General features: G+C 32.4%; 1 protein-coding gene across 1 annotated transcript in view; it reads left to right on the forward strand.

Annotated features, from left to right (window-relative positions):
- Positions 1 to 16,243, forward strand: part of tmtc2b (transmembrane O-mannosyltransferase targeting cadherins 2b) — a 217,941-nt gene that overhangs the window by 162,888 nt on the left and 38,810 nt on the right. Inside the window, exons 4-8 of the mRNA XM_056477886.1 lie at positions 954 to 1,068; positions 3,293 to 3,378; positions 7,323 to 7,507; positions 9,062 to 9,140; positions 13,394 to 13,515. Of these exons, the coding sequence (XP_056333861.1) occupies positions 954 to 1,068; positions 3,293 to 3,378; positions 7,323 to 7,507; positions 9,062 to 9,140; positions 13,394 to 13,515 (587 nt within the window). The remainder of the gene's footprint in view (positions 1 to 953; positions 1,069 to 3,292; positions 3,379 to 7,322; positions 7,508 to 9,061; positions 9,141 to 13,393; positions 13,516 to 16,243) is intronic.

Genomic DNA, 16,243 nt, shown 5'->3' on the forward strand with positions numbered 1-16,243 from the left:
ATTTAGTTTTGTTTTGGTTTTGTTTGGTTCTATTTGTCTTTGTGTTGCTTGTGTGTGCTGTGTTGTGTTATGTTGTTTTTTGTTTATTTTGTTTATTTGCTTTTTTTTTTGTTTGGTTCGGTTCTGTCTTGTGGTGTTTTTTGTTTTGTTTCTTTTTTTGTTTTGTTGTTTAGCTTGTGTTTTAGTTTTTGGTTGTGTTGTTGTTTTGTTTTTTTGTACATCACTTTGTTTTCTTGTGTTGGGTTATTTGTTTTGTTTTGTTGTTGTATTGTGTTGTCTTGTATTTTAGTTTTGGGTTGTGTGTTTCTTTTGTGTTGTATTGTCAATTTGTGTTTTGTTTTGTAAGTCAATTTCATGTGTGCCAAGAAAACTTATTTTTAAAATTGCTCTTATTTCAAAGTTTGCTCTTTATATTTATTCATTCATTTATTTTATTTTCGGCTTAGTCCCTTTATTAATCCGGGGTCGCCACAGTGGAATGAACCGCCAACTTATCCAGCACATGTTTTTACGCAGCGGATGCCCTTCCAGCCGCAACCCTTCTCTGGGAAACATCCACACACACTCACTCACACTCATACACTACGGACAATTTAGCCTACCCAATTCACCTGTACCGCATGTCTTTGGACTGTGGGGGAAACCGCAGGGAGAACATGCAAATTCCACACAAAAACGCCAACTGACCCAGCCGAGGCTCGAACTAGCGACCTTCTCAGTGTGAGGCGACAGCACTACCTACTGCGCCACTGCATCGCCCTCTTTACATTTATTTGTTATTTATTTGTAATCAAAACAGCCTATATGGCATACTTCTACTGTGTTTTTTGTGTGTTGTGTTGTGTTTTAATAGTGTTAATTAGTGTTTAATAGCGTATCTATAAAACTGAGATGTATTCAAACTCTATTATTCTGCATATTTTATTACAGTATGTTTTACTGTCTTTCCTCAGCCTGGGGAAACTTGGGAAATGTCCTGAAGAACCAGGGGAAGGTGGAAGAGGCTGAGCAAGCCTACAGAAATGCTCTGTACTACCGGAGGAACATGGCCGACATGTTGTATAACCTGTGAGTGAGCAGAATTTTGTCCATCTGTCATGTCAAAGCAGAATAAACCTCCAGACTGTCCCCAGATTCATCCGTCTTCCAGAGGACACTGACAGGGTCCCTCTAGACACATTAACCCCCAGCATCAGGCTACAGAGACACTTAATACATAATTCATATACCGCACACGTTTGGCCTGTTCACAGCAATGCATGTAAAGCAGCGGGGAAAGGAGATCCTCAGGCATCTCACAATCTGATTCGATTTTAATTTAGGGAGTTGTGATGTGATTATGAACCCATTCTCGATGCATCTCAATTTTTTCAGGAAAAACGCAAACGTTTTATAAATAATTTTGCACAATGCATGTCAACCTGTGTGAGATGTTTTGTTTTGGATGTGCTTTTGTAATTAGAAAAAAATCAGTAGCATGGGGAATAAATAACTATTTTTGTATATTTAAATATTGTATATTTGTATTCTTATAATAATTTAAAACTATTGTGATCAGATTAATAAGATCAGAAAACACACATTTGTTTGTTTGTTTGTTTGTTTGTTTTCTCAGAATTATTTGACATGATGTTTGTAAAAGTAGTATATAATAAAAATGCAAAAAAGGGGAAAAAAATAAAATAATAATAGTAGTAGTAAGTTTAAATAATAAAAATGTCCAAATAGTTAAATAATATTTATTAATAATAATAAGAAGAAGAAGAAGAAGAATATAATGTTTATATAATATAAATGTTAAAAAAATTAAATAATATTTATTATTATTATTAATAATAATAATAATAGAAAGTTTAAATAATTAAATAATATTTAATTATAATAATTGTAAGTCTAAATAATACAAATTTCCAAATAATTAAATAATAATAATTATTATTATTATTGTTATTATTATTATTAGTAGTAGTAGTAATAATAATAATGATAATAATATTATAGTAAGTTTAAATAATAAAAATGTCCAATTAATTAAATAATATTTATTATAATAATAATAATAATAATAATAATTATTATTATTATTATTATTATTATTATTATTATTATTATTAATAATAATAATAATAATAATTATTATTATTATTATTATTATTATTATTCTGTTATTATTATTATTATTATTATTATTATTATTATTATTATTATTATTATAGTACGTTTAAATAATAAAAATGTCCAAATAATTAAATAATATTCATTATTATTATTGTTACTATTATAGTAAATTTCATTAATACAATGTAAACAAAATAATTAACAATATTTAGTAATAATAGTAATAATAATAAAACATTCCCTGTCATTTAAACAAGTTTAGTGTTATTTAAAGTGCTATTTTTCCCCGTTCTCCAGCTTGTCACAAGAATAAATTACATTTTAAAGTCTATTAAATAAAAATTATTTCAAATTGTAATTAATTAGTCATTATTTTTCTATTATTATTATTTTTTTAAACTATTAAAATACAATTTTACATTTTGTAAAAATAATTTTTTTCCTTTTTTAAATCAAATTTAGTTAAAAAATGACCTGTTTTTTTGTGGCTACAGAATAATAAAATATATATATATTTAGAAAATGTACTTTTTTATAACAACTTATTGTTTATTTGTTAGCTTGTTCTGTAAGGTTTTGTAGAAATTCAATATCACTAAACAAATTTGTACAGTTAAAGTCAGAATTATTAGCCCCCCTGAGTTATTAGCCCCTTTTTTCCCCATTTTCTGTTTAATGGAGAGATTTTTTTCAACACATTTCTAAACATAATAGTTTAATAACTCATTTTTAATAACCGATTTATTTTATCTTTGTCATGATGACAGTAAATAATATTTGACTAGATATTTTTCAAAACACTTCTATACAGCTTAAAGTGACATTTAAAGGGTAACTAGGTTAACTAGGTTGACTAGGCTGGGTAATTAGGCAAGTCAACAATAGTTTGTTCTAGACTATCGAAAAAAAATATATAGCTTAAAGGGGCTAATAATTTGAAGAAGAAAAAATATTATCAGACATACTGTGAAAATTTCCTTGCTCTGTTAAACATCATTTGGGAAACATTTTAAAAAAGAAAAAAAGGGGGGGGGGCTAATAATTCTGACTTCAACTGTATAAATCAAGCTACTATATCACAGCATCTATACGCTTCTTGTCAGTTTTAAATAATGTCATTCCTCATCATTTGTAACAGTTGTTGTTTGTCTGTCTTGGTGTGATTGGATTGCAGGGGTCTGTTGCTCCAGGAGAACAGCAGGTTTTCAGAGGCCCTTCACTACTATAAGCTGGCCATTGGGAGCAGGCCAACGCTGGCTTGTAAGTACAGCTCGTCTCTTTATCCACAATTTCAAGCCTCCTCAGTCTTCAGTGTCCAGGCAACAACAGTCGGAAAAGTGTGTGTGTGTGTGTGTGTGTCTGTGTGTGTCTGTGTGTGTTGGGATGAAGTCCAGCATTAGAGAAATAATGATGATTCACAGGCCTCCACAGTGACTCTTTCCACTCTTGTCAAAGAATGATTGACGTTTGATTCGATTTCAACTGAAAAAAAACCCCTAAGGATTCAGGCCAAAGTCCTTTCAAAGTGTCAGGCCCAGTGAATGCATTTGCTTGCCCCATATCCAAATGAAACACACATGCTATTTTTGGCCATTTGGAGGTTTTTTGGTTGAATTTTCCCATGTTGTTTTTAGTGTCATGGGAGGAAATTATTGCTGCTCTGCTTAAATGAGCTGATTTGCCCTGAGAGACGATTAGCAGGATGCATTCAGAGGAGTCTTGGGATTTATGAGCTCTGATAAAAAAGAGAGATATATTGTGCTAATCTTAGTTTCTATTTATATATTTTCAGAATCAACTAGCTTGTTGAAGAGTATATAATTATCACTGGTTTAAGATCAAGTCTGACATGTGTCTTAGACAATATATTTCTAAAAAAAAATTAAGTATTACTAAATATTTGGGTCCAAATCAGTCGGACCGAATCAGCATATGAATTTTGGTGCCTAATTTTGGTACATCAAAGCACACATAGGTACGCGTTGTGTCACACCATCTCTAAACAATTAATTCTAGACGACTTTAAGGGATACAGACACCGTCGGCGATGTTAGGCATTCGTTCTTGTTTCTTTTAGAACAGTGGTCCCCAAAGTGGGTGTTGGGAGTCCCATGGGGGGTCGCAGCACAATGACAGGAGGTCGCTTGGTGATTTCCAAAAGCCAAATAAATGTTATTAAACTATTAGAATTACCTTGTGTTATCTATAACCCACAGAAGATAGTAGTTTTTATTAGTAAAAACAACAACATGCAAATGAAAAGGGATCAGCCTTTACATAATTTTTTTCATAGGATTGGTGTTTACCTCAGACTAATAACACAGTAATAGCGTCAGCTGCAGCACACTGATTTTATAGCACCAGGTTAAACTTTCTTACAACTTTATGGCAATCAAATACATTAAAAATAAAAATACAGGTCACAACTGAACATTGAGGATCATCTCTGAGAGACGGACTCCAAAATTAAACCAAGAATAGACTTGTGCTGAAAACATTGTGTCCAGCAATTTAGCTGAGGTTAAAATTAAATTAACCTAATTAATAAATGACTATAATAATGATACGGTTGTTAGACTGTTGCACTTTTTTGTGTTGTCAGTATGCTCATGTTTATTGTTGCCTATTGATGTGTGTGCAACATTTGTACGCTTATAACCACCTCTGAGGAATTTGGGGGTCGCGAGTCACTGACATTGTTATTTTAGGGGTTGCAGGCTGAAAAGTTTGGGAACCCCTGTTTTAGAGAACATGCGCATAGACAACACGCGCAGTACAGCGCATCTGCCCCCTTCAGATTAATCAACATGCATGATCACGTTCATCAAATTTGCTTTAACTAAGCGTTCTAAAGTATGGCTATATTTTATCAAGCAAGAATTCTGACACAGCAACATGAAGCAGATGCTTTACAAAAGTTGTGGGTAAGGGGGGAAACACGTCAAACTTCATGAAACAATTGAGGGCACTGCGAATCAACTTGAAGGCACAGGAATGCACTGTCTTTGACAGCTTGTGACATCATCTGGCACTTTCACTGAGTATGTTTACATGGACACCAATGCTCCAATTTAATATGATTAAAACAATACTCTAAATCAGAGTCTACCATTGATTTTTGATTACCTTAAAGGACCACGGACACCCACGTCACAAAATGCAGAGGTTTTTTCTTTCCATTCACTGTGCGGTATCAAAATCCATTTAAACAACACTTTTCCACCAGTCCTTACTTCATATTCTCATCCAATACCTCAGTTTGTCAAGGGGGATGAACAATATGTTGCTGAATGAAAGTATGTAAAAAAAAAAAATGTAAAGTAAAAAAAATCCGAAATGAAATGAACTCCAGAGGAAACGTGGATAGCGTGGTGATGCAAGGACGTTAATCAATCTATGTGCTATAACATGTAAAACAGGATCGTGAAAGGAACGTTAAAAAGCAACTCATGTAAACACCTTTAACATATCATTGTCTTATTCAGATTACCTTAAATTATTTGATTAATGATGTCCATGTAAATGTAGTTACAAGCCCTAACCACTGATCTATATAGAGAGATCAGTGGCCCCAACCTAGAGGTCCTGATAAGGCACCTCAAAAACAAACACCCTACACAATACAGTGAGTTTTATTAGGAAAAACATTCATTTACTTTTATGAAACTTACTGCTGTGATTACAGTAAGAGTTAGAAATGCAGTTCCTAAAAGCACATTACTGATTTTGCAAGCACTTTTATTTATTTTTTTGTTTGTTTACGTGCTTGTCAGGTATTTTAAGTTGAGGTGCTATTTGTTTTATATGAGGTTTTTTTAACATTTAAAGTCCACAAGTGAATAATTGATGTTATTTCTTACTTGATTGTTCCTCACAGAAGTGCTCTGTTTGTTAACAGAGTTGTTGAATGTTAAAATAAGGTGAATTAAATAAAAAATAAGGAACATCCTGGGTCTGTTTCTTCGCTCTTCTTTATGTTTTTTTATGTCTTTTAGAATCATCAGATCCAGTTTCGGTATCGGTAGATACTCAAAATCAAATGACTCTGTCTCGGACTCGAGGGCAAAAGACCTTGATCGGGACATCCTTATTTTAAACTATTAAAAATGATAATAAAAGTCATTTCAAAGTTAAAAGTTGTTGTAAGAAAGATCAATATCCCATAATGCAATTCAAAAGCATAAAAAAGAGGGAAAAATAAAAACATGAATAACAAAATATGCTAATTTACAGAAATTTTTACTGTGTATGTCTGACGTTTTTAAACCCCTGGTTAACACAATGTAACTTTCACTTCGAATTGATGTTCAATCATTCATTCGGATTCTTTTTGGCTTAGTCCCTTTATTAATCTTGGATTGTCACAGCCGAATGAACCACCAACTTATCCAGCATATGTTTTTGCAGCGGATGCCCTTCCAGCTGCAACCCATCGCTAGGAAACATCAATACACTCTCATACACACACATACACCACGAACAATTTAGCTTACTCAGTTCACCTATACCACATGTCTTTGGACTGTTGGGGGAAACCGGAGCACCCGGAGGAAACCCACACCAACATGGGGAGAACATGCAAACTCCACACAGAAGTGCCAACTGACCCAGCTCGAACCAGCGACCTTCTTGCTATGAGGCGATCATGCTACCCACTGCGCCACCGCGTCACCTCGAATCGATGTACTTATTTTGTAATTCAAACACAGGACAACATGTGTTCTAGAACTCCCCAACTCTGAGCAGTTTTAAGCTTGTATTTCCTCACATTAATATACTGTCAGACGTCTGCAAAAGATCAGTAATGTTGGAGATCTGAGCACAAACATATTGCAGCTTTTAGGAGAGTGATGGATGTCTGCTTCCCCCCTCGATTCCCTTTTGCATTTGTTGTAATAAATTGTCCTGCCCAAGTGATATAAACTCATTTATATCTGGTTCTGTGCGTATCCGCGGTCTATTAAGAGCTTGAGAATTAAGCCTGCAGCTGGAGTGGGATATCCCCCTGCTGATTTCAACTCAATTTTCGCCCGGCTGGATCGTGAATATGTATTGGCACCTTATCGACTAGACTGCAGGCCGCTGATCTGCATAAATCAACTAGTTCATTCCTGGAGCCCCAGTGGAGGTCTTTTGCTGAGCCTCAATAAGCCTCATTACCTTTTGCACTGATATTCACCCTTTTCTCTCGTTCTCTCTTTCAGCCGCCTACTTGAACACAGGGATTGTCCTGATGAACCAGGGCCGTCTTGAGGAAGCCAAGCGCACTTTTGTGACTTGTGCTGAGATCTCAGATGAAAACCTGAAGGATCCGCATGCACACAAAAGCTCGGTCACAAGCTGCCTCTATAACCTAGGGAAGCTGCTTCATGAACAGGGCAATCAGGAGGTGAGATGGGATTTAAACCTGTATGTTCACACCAAATATAATATTATCAAAACAATTGAAGGGGTAGTTTATACAAAAACGTAGCATTTGTTATAAAAATGTTGGTGCACTGTAAAAAGCTATAAGTTGAAAAGTGAGTAAACTTATTACCTTCAAATTACAAAGTAAATGAACTAATGACCCATTTCTACTGAATGTTAAAGTACAGTTCGGTATGGTACAGTTCGGTACACTTTTATGCCCGTTTCCACTGTCAAATTATACCAAAAAGCGAACCGTATGTGTGTGTGTATATATATGTATATATATGTATATATATATATATATATATATATATATATATATATATATATATATATATATATATATATATATATATATATATATATATATATGTATATGTATATATTTATATGTATATGTATATATATATATATATATGTATATGTATTTGTATATGTATATGTGTATATATATATATATATATATATATATGTATATATATATATGTATATGTGTATATATATATATATATATATATATATATATATATATATATATATATATATATATATATATATATATATATATATATATATATATATATATATATATATATATATATGTATGTATATATATATATATATATATATATATATATATATATATATATATATATGTATATATATATATATATATATATATATATATATATGTATAATAGCAATTGCAATTAGCAATGGGTTTACTCACTTTTTTAAGTATTCACTTTTTACAATTTTAATTTTTTTTTTTAACCTGTGTTACTTGGAGATTCATAAAATCAAATCAGCAGTTGCCGGCATTTTGACAAAATATATACAGTATAAAAGCAAAAGAAAATTAATATACACTGTAAAAATGCCAGGTTCCACACAGTTAATTCATGTTGAATAATCATTGAACTTAATATTTTTTTACAAATTTAAGTGGATTGAAAATAAAACAGTTAAGTTGTCTCAAAAAGTCGTAAGAATTGTGTTGTTTCTACTTTAATTAATTAGTCGGAACAAGCAGCAACATTCAGTTTTTTGAGTGTACCTGTGGCTCCTGATTAAATTCTTGTTCTATTGCTTGAAAGTGTTTACTCTGGCTCGTGAACAGCTTTTCATGAAGAATGAGTAGTCCATTGTGATTATGTGATTGGTGGTTGTGTCAATGAGGCCACGCCTTCTTTGACATCAAGTTATATTTCGCAGTTCATTTTCAATTCTTGTCAGTCCGTCAAAGTCAGACACAAAATGCATTTAACAATGGAGATATGAATGAAGAAATTAAGCTACTTTTTAACCCTATGCAAATGGAAAAAAATAGAAACTCTTTAAATGTTAATTATTAAATTTCTAAGCCACTATTTTACCAATTGAAGCTAAACAATTTTCAAGAAAAAAAATCTATATTATTCTGACTTGCTATTCTGAAAGTAAGTTTTTCAGGATTTATTTATTTATTTAGACATTGGTTATTCTTATAATTGTGACTGTTATTGAGTAAATGGTCTATTCTGTTTTTTAGGAGGCCATATCTGTTTATAAAGAAGCAATACAGAAGATGCCCAGGCAGTTTGCCCCGCAGAGCCTTTATAATATGATGGGTAAGTCTGTTTCTTTGTCCTTCTACTTTATACTGGACTCAAATGTATTAGCATAGTGGCTATTTTGATTTAAAGTGATTGTTTGTTATAATGAGATGGCAAAGCTGGATTTACTTTTTTTGTGAATAGACAATTTTTCGATTTGAAATAGAACTCTTTTTTTTTTTACATCACAAACGTTTTTGTGGTAGCTTTTTTTAATTTTTAATCCATCTTTGTGAATAATTAATTTCTTAAAACAGTGAAATAATATTGTAATATCCCAGTGTTTTCTAGACAGGTTGTTTTCTGTGTTGTTTTGAACTGCATTTCTTGGCAAAGTCTGTAAGCTGTTTGTAGCATAAATTCAACAAGATAAGCTAGTTAAGCTTTTTACAGTAAAATAAAATAATTTCAACTCATCAATATTTCATGCGCATATATTTATCTAGTAAGCAGTTGTGTAATAAGTGAGGTAATGTACAGTCAGCATGTCATTATTGCAAAATAAACTCCTTCAGGGCGATACAAGACCTCGCTGTCAAGCTTATTTTGTGATAAAGACTGACTGACTGTATCCCTTATACTGTAACAGTAACTCCAAGTTGTTTTTTTGTTGTTTTTTATCTTGTCTCACAACAGTGGGCCTGTAATTGTATTGGTGTTTTTCTCAGGAAACATTTCAAAAGCTTTCTTTGATCCATAAAATTGATTTTGTCAGATCGAGTTAACAGCTTCACAAACAAGATAAGTTAAAGGCTCTGTACGGCGCAGAGAGCGTGAGAATCACTTTCTTGTTTTATGTAAAGCATTGGAGCAAACGGTTGCATTTTAATATCTTATGCAACCTATTTACCAACCCACAGCGTTCAGTCTTGCCCTCCCATCTCATTTTCTCACAATTATTTCCTCCCGGCTGTATTTTTCCTAACTATTTATGTTTTTTATTTCCCCATGCTCCTTTGCCTCAGAGCTCATTTGTGTTCACGTGTCTGTTTTATGTTCATGTGTTTGTTTTTGCTGTTCCCACTCTATTGTACTCATTTCAACAACCCGAATCCCTCAGCTTTCTTCTGTGGTCAACTGAACTAAGTACAGATTGACTGAGGAGGTCAGATTGTTTAAGAGTCTCTTTAACACTTGTGTTTATTTTATTATAAAGAGATCAGATGTTTTGTTTAAATATTTTTATATTCGACTATTAAAACTATTTGCCTTAGTAATGCTGGTAAATTTAAATTAAATAAAGTGGTTAAATAAAAAATCCTAATATTCCTAAATGGATTGTTAAAAAATATTCAATAATTATCGAAATCGAATGATATGAAACATGATATTGTGATCATTGTTTGCAGTATCACCCAGCCCTACTTTCTCTCTGTATGAAAACATTGCATTCATCTGGTTTTATCCAGTGTCTTTTTAAGTAATTTTTAGTTTTTTGTTCAATGCTTTATGGTGTTTCATCAGATTAATTTATTTTTTGTCTTTTTGTTTGATGACCTTAGTCTGATGTTGTTTCATACAAATACATTTTGTCTGATGTACTTTTGTCTGACCCCAATTCATTCCAACCAATTTCTTCTCCTGTCATTTTGTACAATGCTTTTTTTTTTCCTAATGCTTGTTTGTTAATTTTGGCGTTTTTATTTAGCTTGATGCCATTTTACCCAATGCCAATTTCTATATGACTTTTCACCTTGTATTTCCTAAAGAATATCAGTCTGAAATTCAGATCATGTACACTGTGTATATATCCCATGGTACGGAATGTTTGGGGAAAAAAGTGTACAAGACTTCTGATTATTAACATTGTTGAAACAGTTTTGCAGAATATTTGATAGTTCAAAATCCTTTTTTGCATTTTAAATGCCCTGACTGAGTCGTGTGATAAAAAGGATACAAATTTCTTTTGATTAGTACATTCACAATCCCATTAGTCTCTTTATTGGTAGGAATTTTCAGAAAGAATAATCTAATTCTGTTTCTCAAAACAAATGATGGAAGTAACAAATGAGAAAGTGTTTATGTAAGATTTGCTAAAAGAGTCAGAAGTTTCTGTATTCCCTAAAAATCTTACGGGTTTTCCAAACCAATATCCATGTAGATTTACAAATACGGGCAGAGTTTAGTGTGACATCATCGTTCATCTGTCATCAATAAGCTGTCTGCAGTATGTTATGTTTTTATATATATATATATTTATTGTTGTAATAATAGCTGAAAATTCCAGTGTTATTTGACTTGGGGCTGTTTTAATGACCCGTATGTCCTATATTTGACACCAGCATTACATGGGTGCGGACAGACGCGTATTCAGACTGACGGGTCATGTGAAACCCCAGTGTAGTCACGTACCCTCTGCTTATGTTATTTTTGCTCTAATTACATTACATTAACATTGTTTAGGCTGTGTTATCTCAGTGAAGTAGCTGTGATTCGCTCTTCTGTAATGATCTGTGTGTGTGTGTTATTGCAGGTGGGTGGGAGATCGAGTCTGGCTGAGGTATTAGATGATGTTTAAAGGATAGGAGTGTGTGTTTATACTCATGCCATAAGGAGTTCACTTTTACATCTGGATTTATAAGAGCAGGGTTGGCGCGGGACAGACACAGCTTTGAATTGCTGAGAGGAAGAGCTATTTTTAGAAATGTATTAGTGTAGATGTTTTTTCCTCTAGGTTTTATTTTAAAATATAATAATTAATTATTAAAACAGTTAAATAATTCTTTTTATTTGCACTACCTGACAAAAGTCTTGTCATCTATCCCAGTTTTAAGAGTAACAAATAATAACTTGACTTCTAGTTGATCGTTTGGAAAAGGTGGCAGAAGGTAAATTTTTCCTATGAATCATCTGTTAAACTGCATCCCAATCATCACAAATACTGCAGAAGACCTATTGGAACCTGCATGGACTCAAGATTCTTATAGAAATCAGTCAAGTTTGGTGAAGGATAAATCATGGTTTGGGGTTACATTCAGTATGGGGGCGTGTAAGAGACCTGCAGAGTGGATGGCAACATCAACAGCCTGAGGTATCAAGACATTTGTGCTGCCCATTACATTACAAACCACAGGAGAGGGCAAAATCTTCAGCAGGATAGCGCTTCTTCTCATACTTCAGCCTCCACATCAAAGTTCCTAAAAGCAAGGAAGGTCAAGGTGCTCCAAGATTGGCCAGCCCAGTCACCAGACATGAACATTATTGAGCATGTCTGGGGTAAAGATGAATTAGGAGGCATTAAAGAAGAATCCAAAGAATCTTGATGAACTCTTGGAGTCCTGCAAAAACGCTTTCTTTGCCATTCCAGATGACTTTATTAATAAGCTATTTGAGTCATTGCAGAGATGTATGGATGCAGTCCTCCAACCTCATGGGAGTCATACACAATATTAATTATTTTTCTACTGCACCATGACTTTATATTCTGTACTGTACATTATTTCTGTTAAATGACAAGACGTTTGTCTAAGCAAAGTCAGACCTTACTGTCCTAATTAAATATTTTAAAATCAAGGCATGATCATATTTTATTTTGGTAAAATAAGCATAATCTAGAGGCCTTTGCCTTTCATATATTTCATATACCAAATGATCAACTAGAAGGCGAGTTATTATTTGTTGTTCCTAAACTTTGGATAGACGACAAAACTTTTATCAGGTAGTGTAAATTGTTCTACTTAATATTTTGTTTTACTCTTTTAATATATTGTGAAATATATAAAAATTTATATTATGAAAGTTTTTTTAATTATATATAATTAATATTGTATATGTACAATGTTTAATTACAAGCAATTTCAGAATTTTTATATACATTATATTCATAAAAATATGTATATATATATATACATATTAATAATATTTAAATGTAGCCCACATATTTTTTTAAATATTATATATAATGTTACAAAATATGTATTTTATGTTATAATAAATATTCTGAATAATAATAATAATAATACAATTATGCTATTAATGCTTCTGTACTTTATGCTTATTATTATTTAATATAAATACTGTTAAATAAATCTAATCTAATGTAAATAATCTATTTAATAACTGACTATCTTCTGGTCAGTAAGCAATAACCAGGTTCTTGTTGGTTTCACTCCAGTATCCCATTTCATGAAGTGTTGATTTTTTTTTTTGTGGTTTGTTTTCAGTTGACTGCCTTCATTTCTGCTGTGGGATGAAGCACGGCGCAGGGCTGGTTATGTGCTTCTTTAACTTCTGACCTGTTGACCTGACCTCTGTCTCGTCCCTCACAGGAGAGGCCTTCATGAGGCTGAACAAACTCACCGAGGCAGAACACTGGTATAAAGAGTCCCTGCGAGCCAAACCTGACCATATACCAGCACACCTCACATACGGCAAGCTCCTGGCTATGACGGTAAACAAACACAATAATCCACACTGAAAAAAAAGCGCTTGAGCTGTTTAGTTTTAAATATTTAGGCAGAGGTTTGTCAGTTTGAACCTTGTAAAATTAAACCCAGGAACTATACCTTGCTCAAAACGTTGCTGAAAATGAAATCATTATTTAGCATCCTTTGTGTTGTTCTAAAACTTTTTGCCGTGCAGTACTGAGAGCTAAATAAACCAGCTTGCCATATAGGGTGATGGTTGCTCTACATGGAGTTATTTAAATTTCTGAAGTCTGAGAGTTTAAAAATTTTTATATTGAGAAAATTGCCTTTAAAGCTATCCAGATTTGATTACTAATCAAAAATTTTTTTGCATATCTAAAGCCGGAAATGTACTTTCATGTATTTTCATGTAAGATAATATTCACTTAATATTGTAATGATTTTTGGCATAAAAGAAAAATCTAAAATTTCGACTGATACAGTACAACTTATTGACAAAACAAAATACCAATGAAAATTTAAATATGCATATATATATATATATATATATATATATATATATATATATATATATATATATATATATATATATATATATAACATTTTATATGTCTTTACTGTCACTTTTATCAATTTAATGCATGTATTTGCAGTTATATAAGTTTTGATAAGTCGACAGACTATAAAATTGCTTATTCATCCAAAAGGTGAGATTTCTGTCATTAATTACTGTTCATCACATTGTAAAATCCCCCAAAAAACATTCGAAAGCATTTTTTACTGCTTTATATTTAAGAAAAGGTGTTCCAAATGGCAGATTTTTGATAGATAGATAGATAGACAGACAGACAGACAGACAGACAGACAGACAGACAGACAGACAGACAGACAGACAGACAGACAGACAGACAGACAGACAGACAGACAAATAGATGGATGGACATATAGATGGATGGACATATAGATGGATGGACAGATAGATAGATAGACAGATAGATAGATAGATAGATAGATAGATAGATAGATAGATAGATAGATAGATAGATAGATAGATAGATAGATAGATAGATAGATAGATAGATAGATAGATAGATCAAATGTTTTAAACTCATCTCGTAGTGTAAAGAATACTTTTTTAAAAATGATCTTTAGTGAACAGGAAATGATCCACTGATGTTGCTGTGTAAAGGTGTCAGAAGAACAACATAATGGGTAACATTCTGAGTCTGAAGTGGACTAAGATTAATCTTTCTCGCTCTTAGTTCTTTGCCTGCTTGTTTGGTGCATACAGGGTTTAAGCATTTTTTTCAAATGAACCACACTAACAGAGCAAGCACACTATAGTTTGTTTTAATTAAACCAAACCTGCCAAGTGTGAACACACCCTAAATGACCAATTAGTATCTCGGTAAACATCCATGCCTGCTAGACAAATCACTTTTTGCCTGTTAAATACCCTTTAGTCATAATGAAGCATGAGCACACATTGGCTTTCTGCCTAAGACAGGAGACCATTATATAAAGAAACCGTTTTTATCCATAAATCTAAAGCGAGCAGAAGTCCCTTAAGACCAAACGCATTCTCGCTTTCTCTCTGATCTTGAAACTCGAAACTGAAAAAGCGAAGCAGCTAAAACTGAAGAGCGAATTTCTCGCACGTATGCCCTGCATCTGAATTCGCTCAGCTGAAATCCGTGTGGACAGATATGAGAGAAGATGTGTTGGAAACGGCCGAGCGGATCGTCTCGGGTTTACCTGTGTCTGTCTCCTTTCATTTCCATTGTGACCATATGGTGGTCTTCAGGCCTGCTTCCACAGGCCACCAGCAGCTGATTAAAGAAAATACAGACTGTCTTCATTTACCATCTCTAAAGCTCAGCAGAGACGGTAAAAGAGGGATTGTTTTGAGCTTCACTATTAATCAAGTGTGACAAGAAAGTCAAATGAGGAATGTGATGGACTCCATGCCAATCAGGAATATAGTCTAAAGGCAAATTGACCTGGCGAATGAATTGTCTGTGTATGCTAGCTAAAAGAAAAAAAGCAATTTTCATAATCTTACTGTTCTTTTGTAATCTTACAAAATTCCTTCAGGTTTAGAATTTATTTATAGTGATCTGATTATAGATCAATATAGGGTCAAGTTTAATTCATAAATGTGCTTATATTGCTAATATTAGTATTATTGTATTATATTAAATAGTATTTGTATTATTTATAAATATATTTTAAGGGACAAAAAAAGTCACATTCAGATTGTTTTTTGTTTTGTTTATTATTATATTTTTATTAATCTTTTTGTTTTGTTTATAAACCTTAAAAAGATTGCTTTTTGATTTACTTAATAAGTTTTAATTACATCTATTCATGTGATAGATCCCATGTGAGTTTGTTTTAGAATCATTCTAATTTCTGTTTTCTCAGTATACTAATTTTATTCATATTTTCTTTAGATTTAGGTTTTTCTGTTTACTTTAAAAATAGTTTAGTTTTCTTTCTATTTTAAACCCATTTATTAGTAGTAGTAGTTGTTGTTGTTGTTGTAATAGTTGTAACTGTTGTAGTAGTAGTAGCAGTAGTTTTTGTTTTAGTAGTTGTAAATGTAGTAGTTGTACCTGAAGTAGTATTTGTAATAGCAGTGGAGTAAAGTAACAAATTAAAAATACTCAAATTACTGTAATTGAGTAGTTTTTCTCAGGAATTGTAATTTACTTCGTAGTTATAAAAATGTGTACTTTTACTTTCCCTTGA

The sequence above is a fragment of the Danio aesculapii genome, chromosome 18, assembly GCF_903798145.1.
Source record: "Danio aesculapii chromosome 18, fDanAes4.1, whole genome shotgun sequence".
Lineage (NCBI taxonomy): Eukaryota > Metazoa > Chordata > Actinopteri > Cypriniformes > Danionidae > Danio > Danio aesculapii.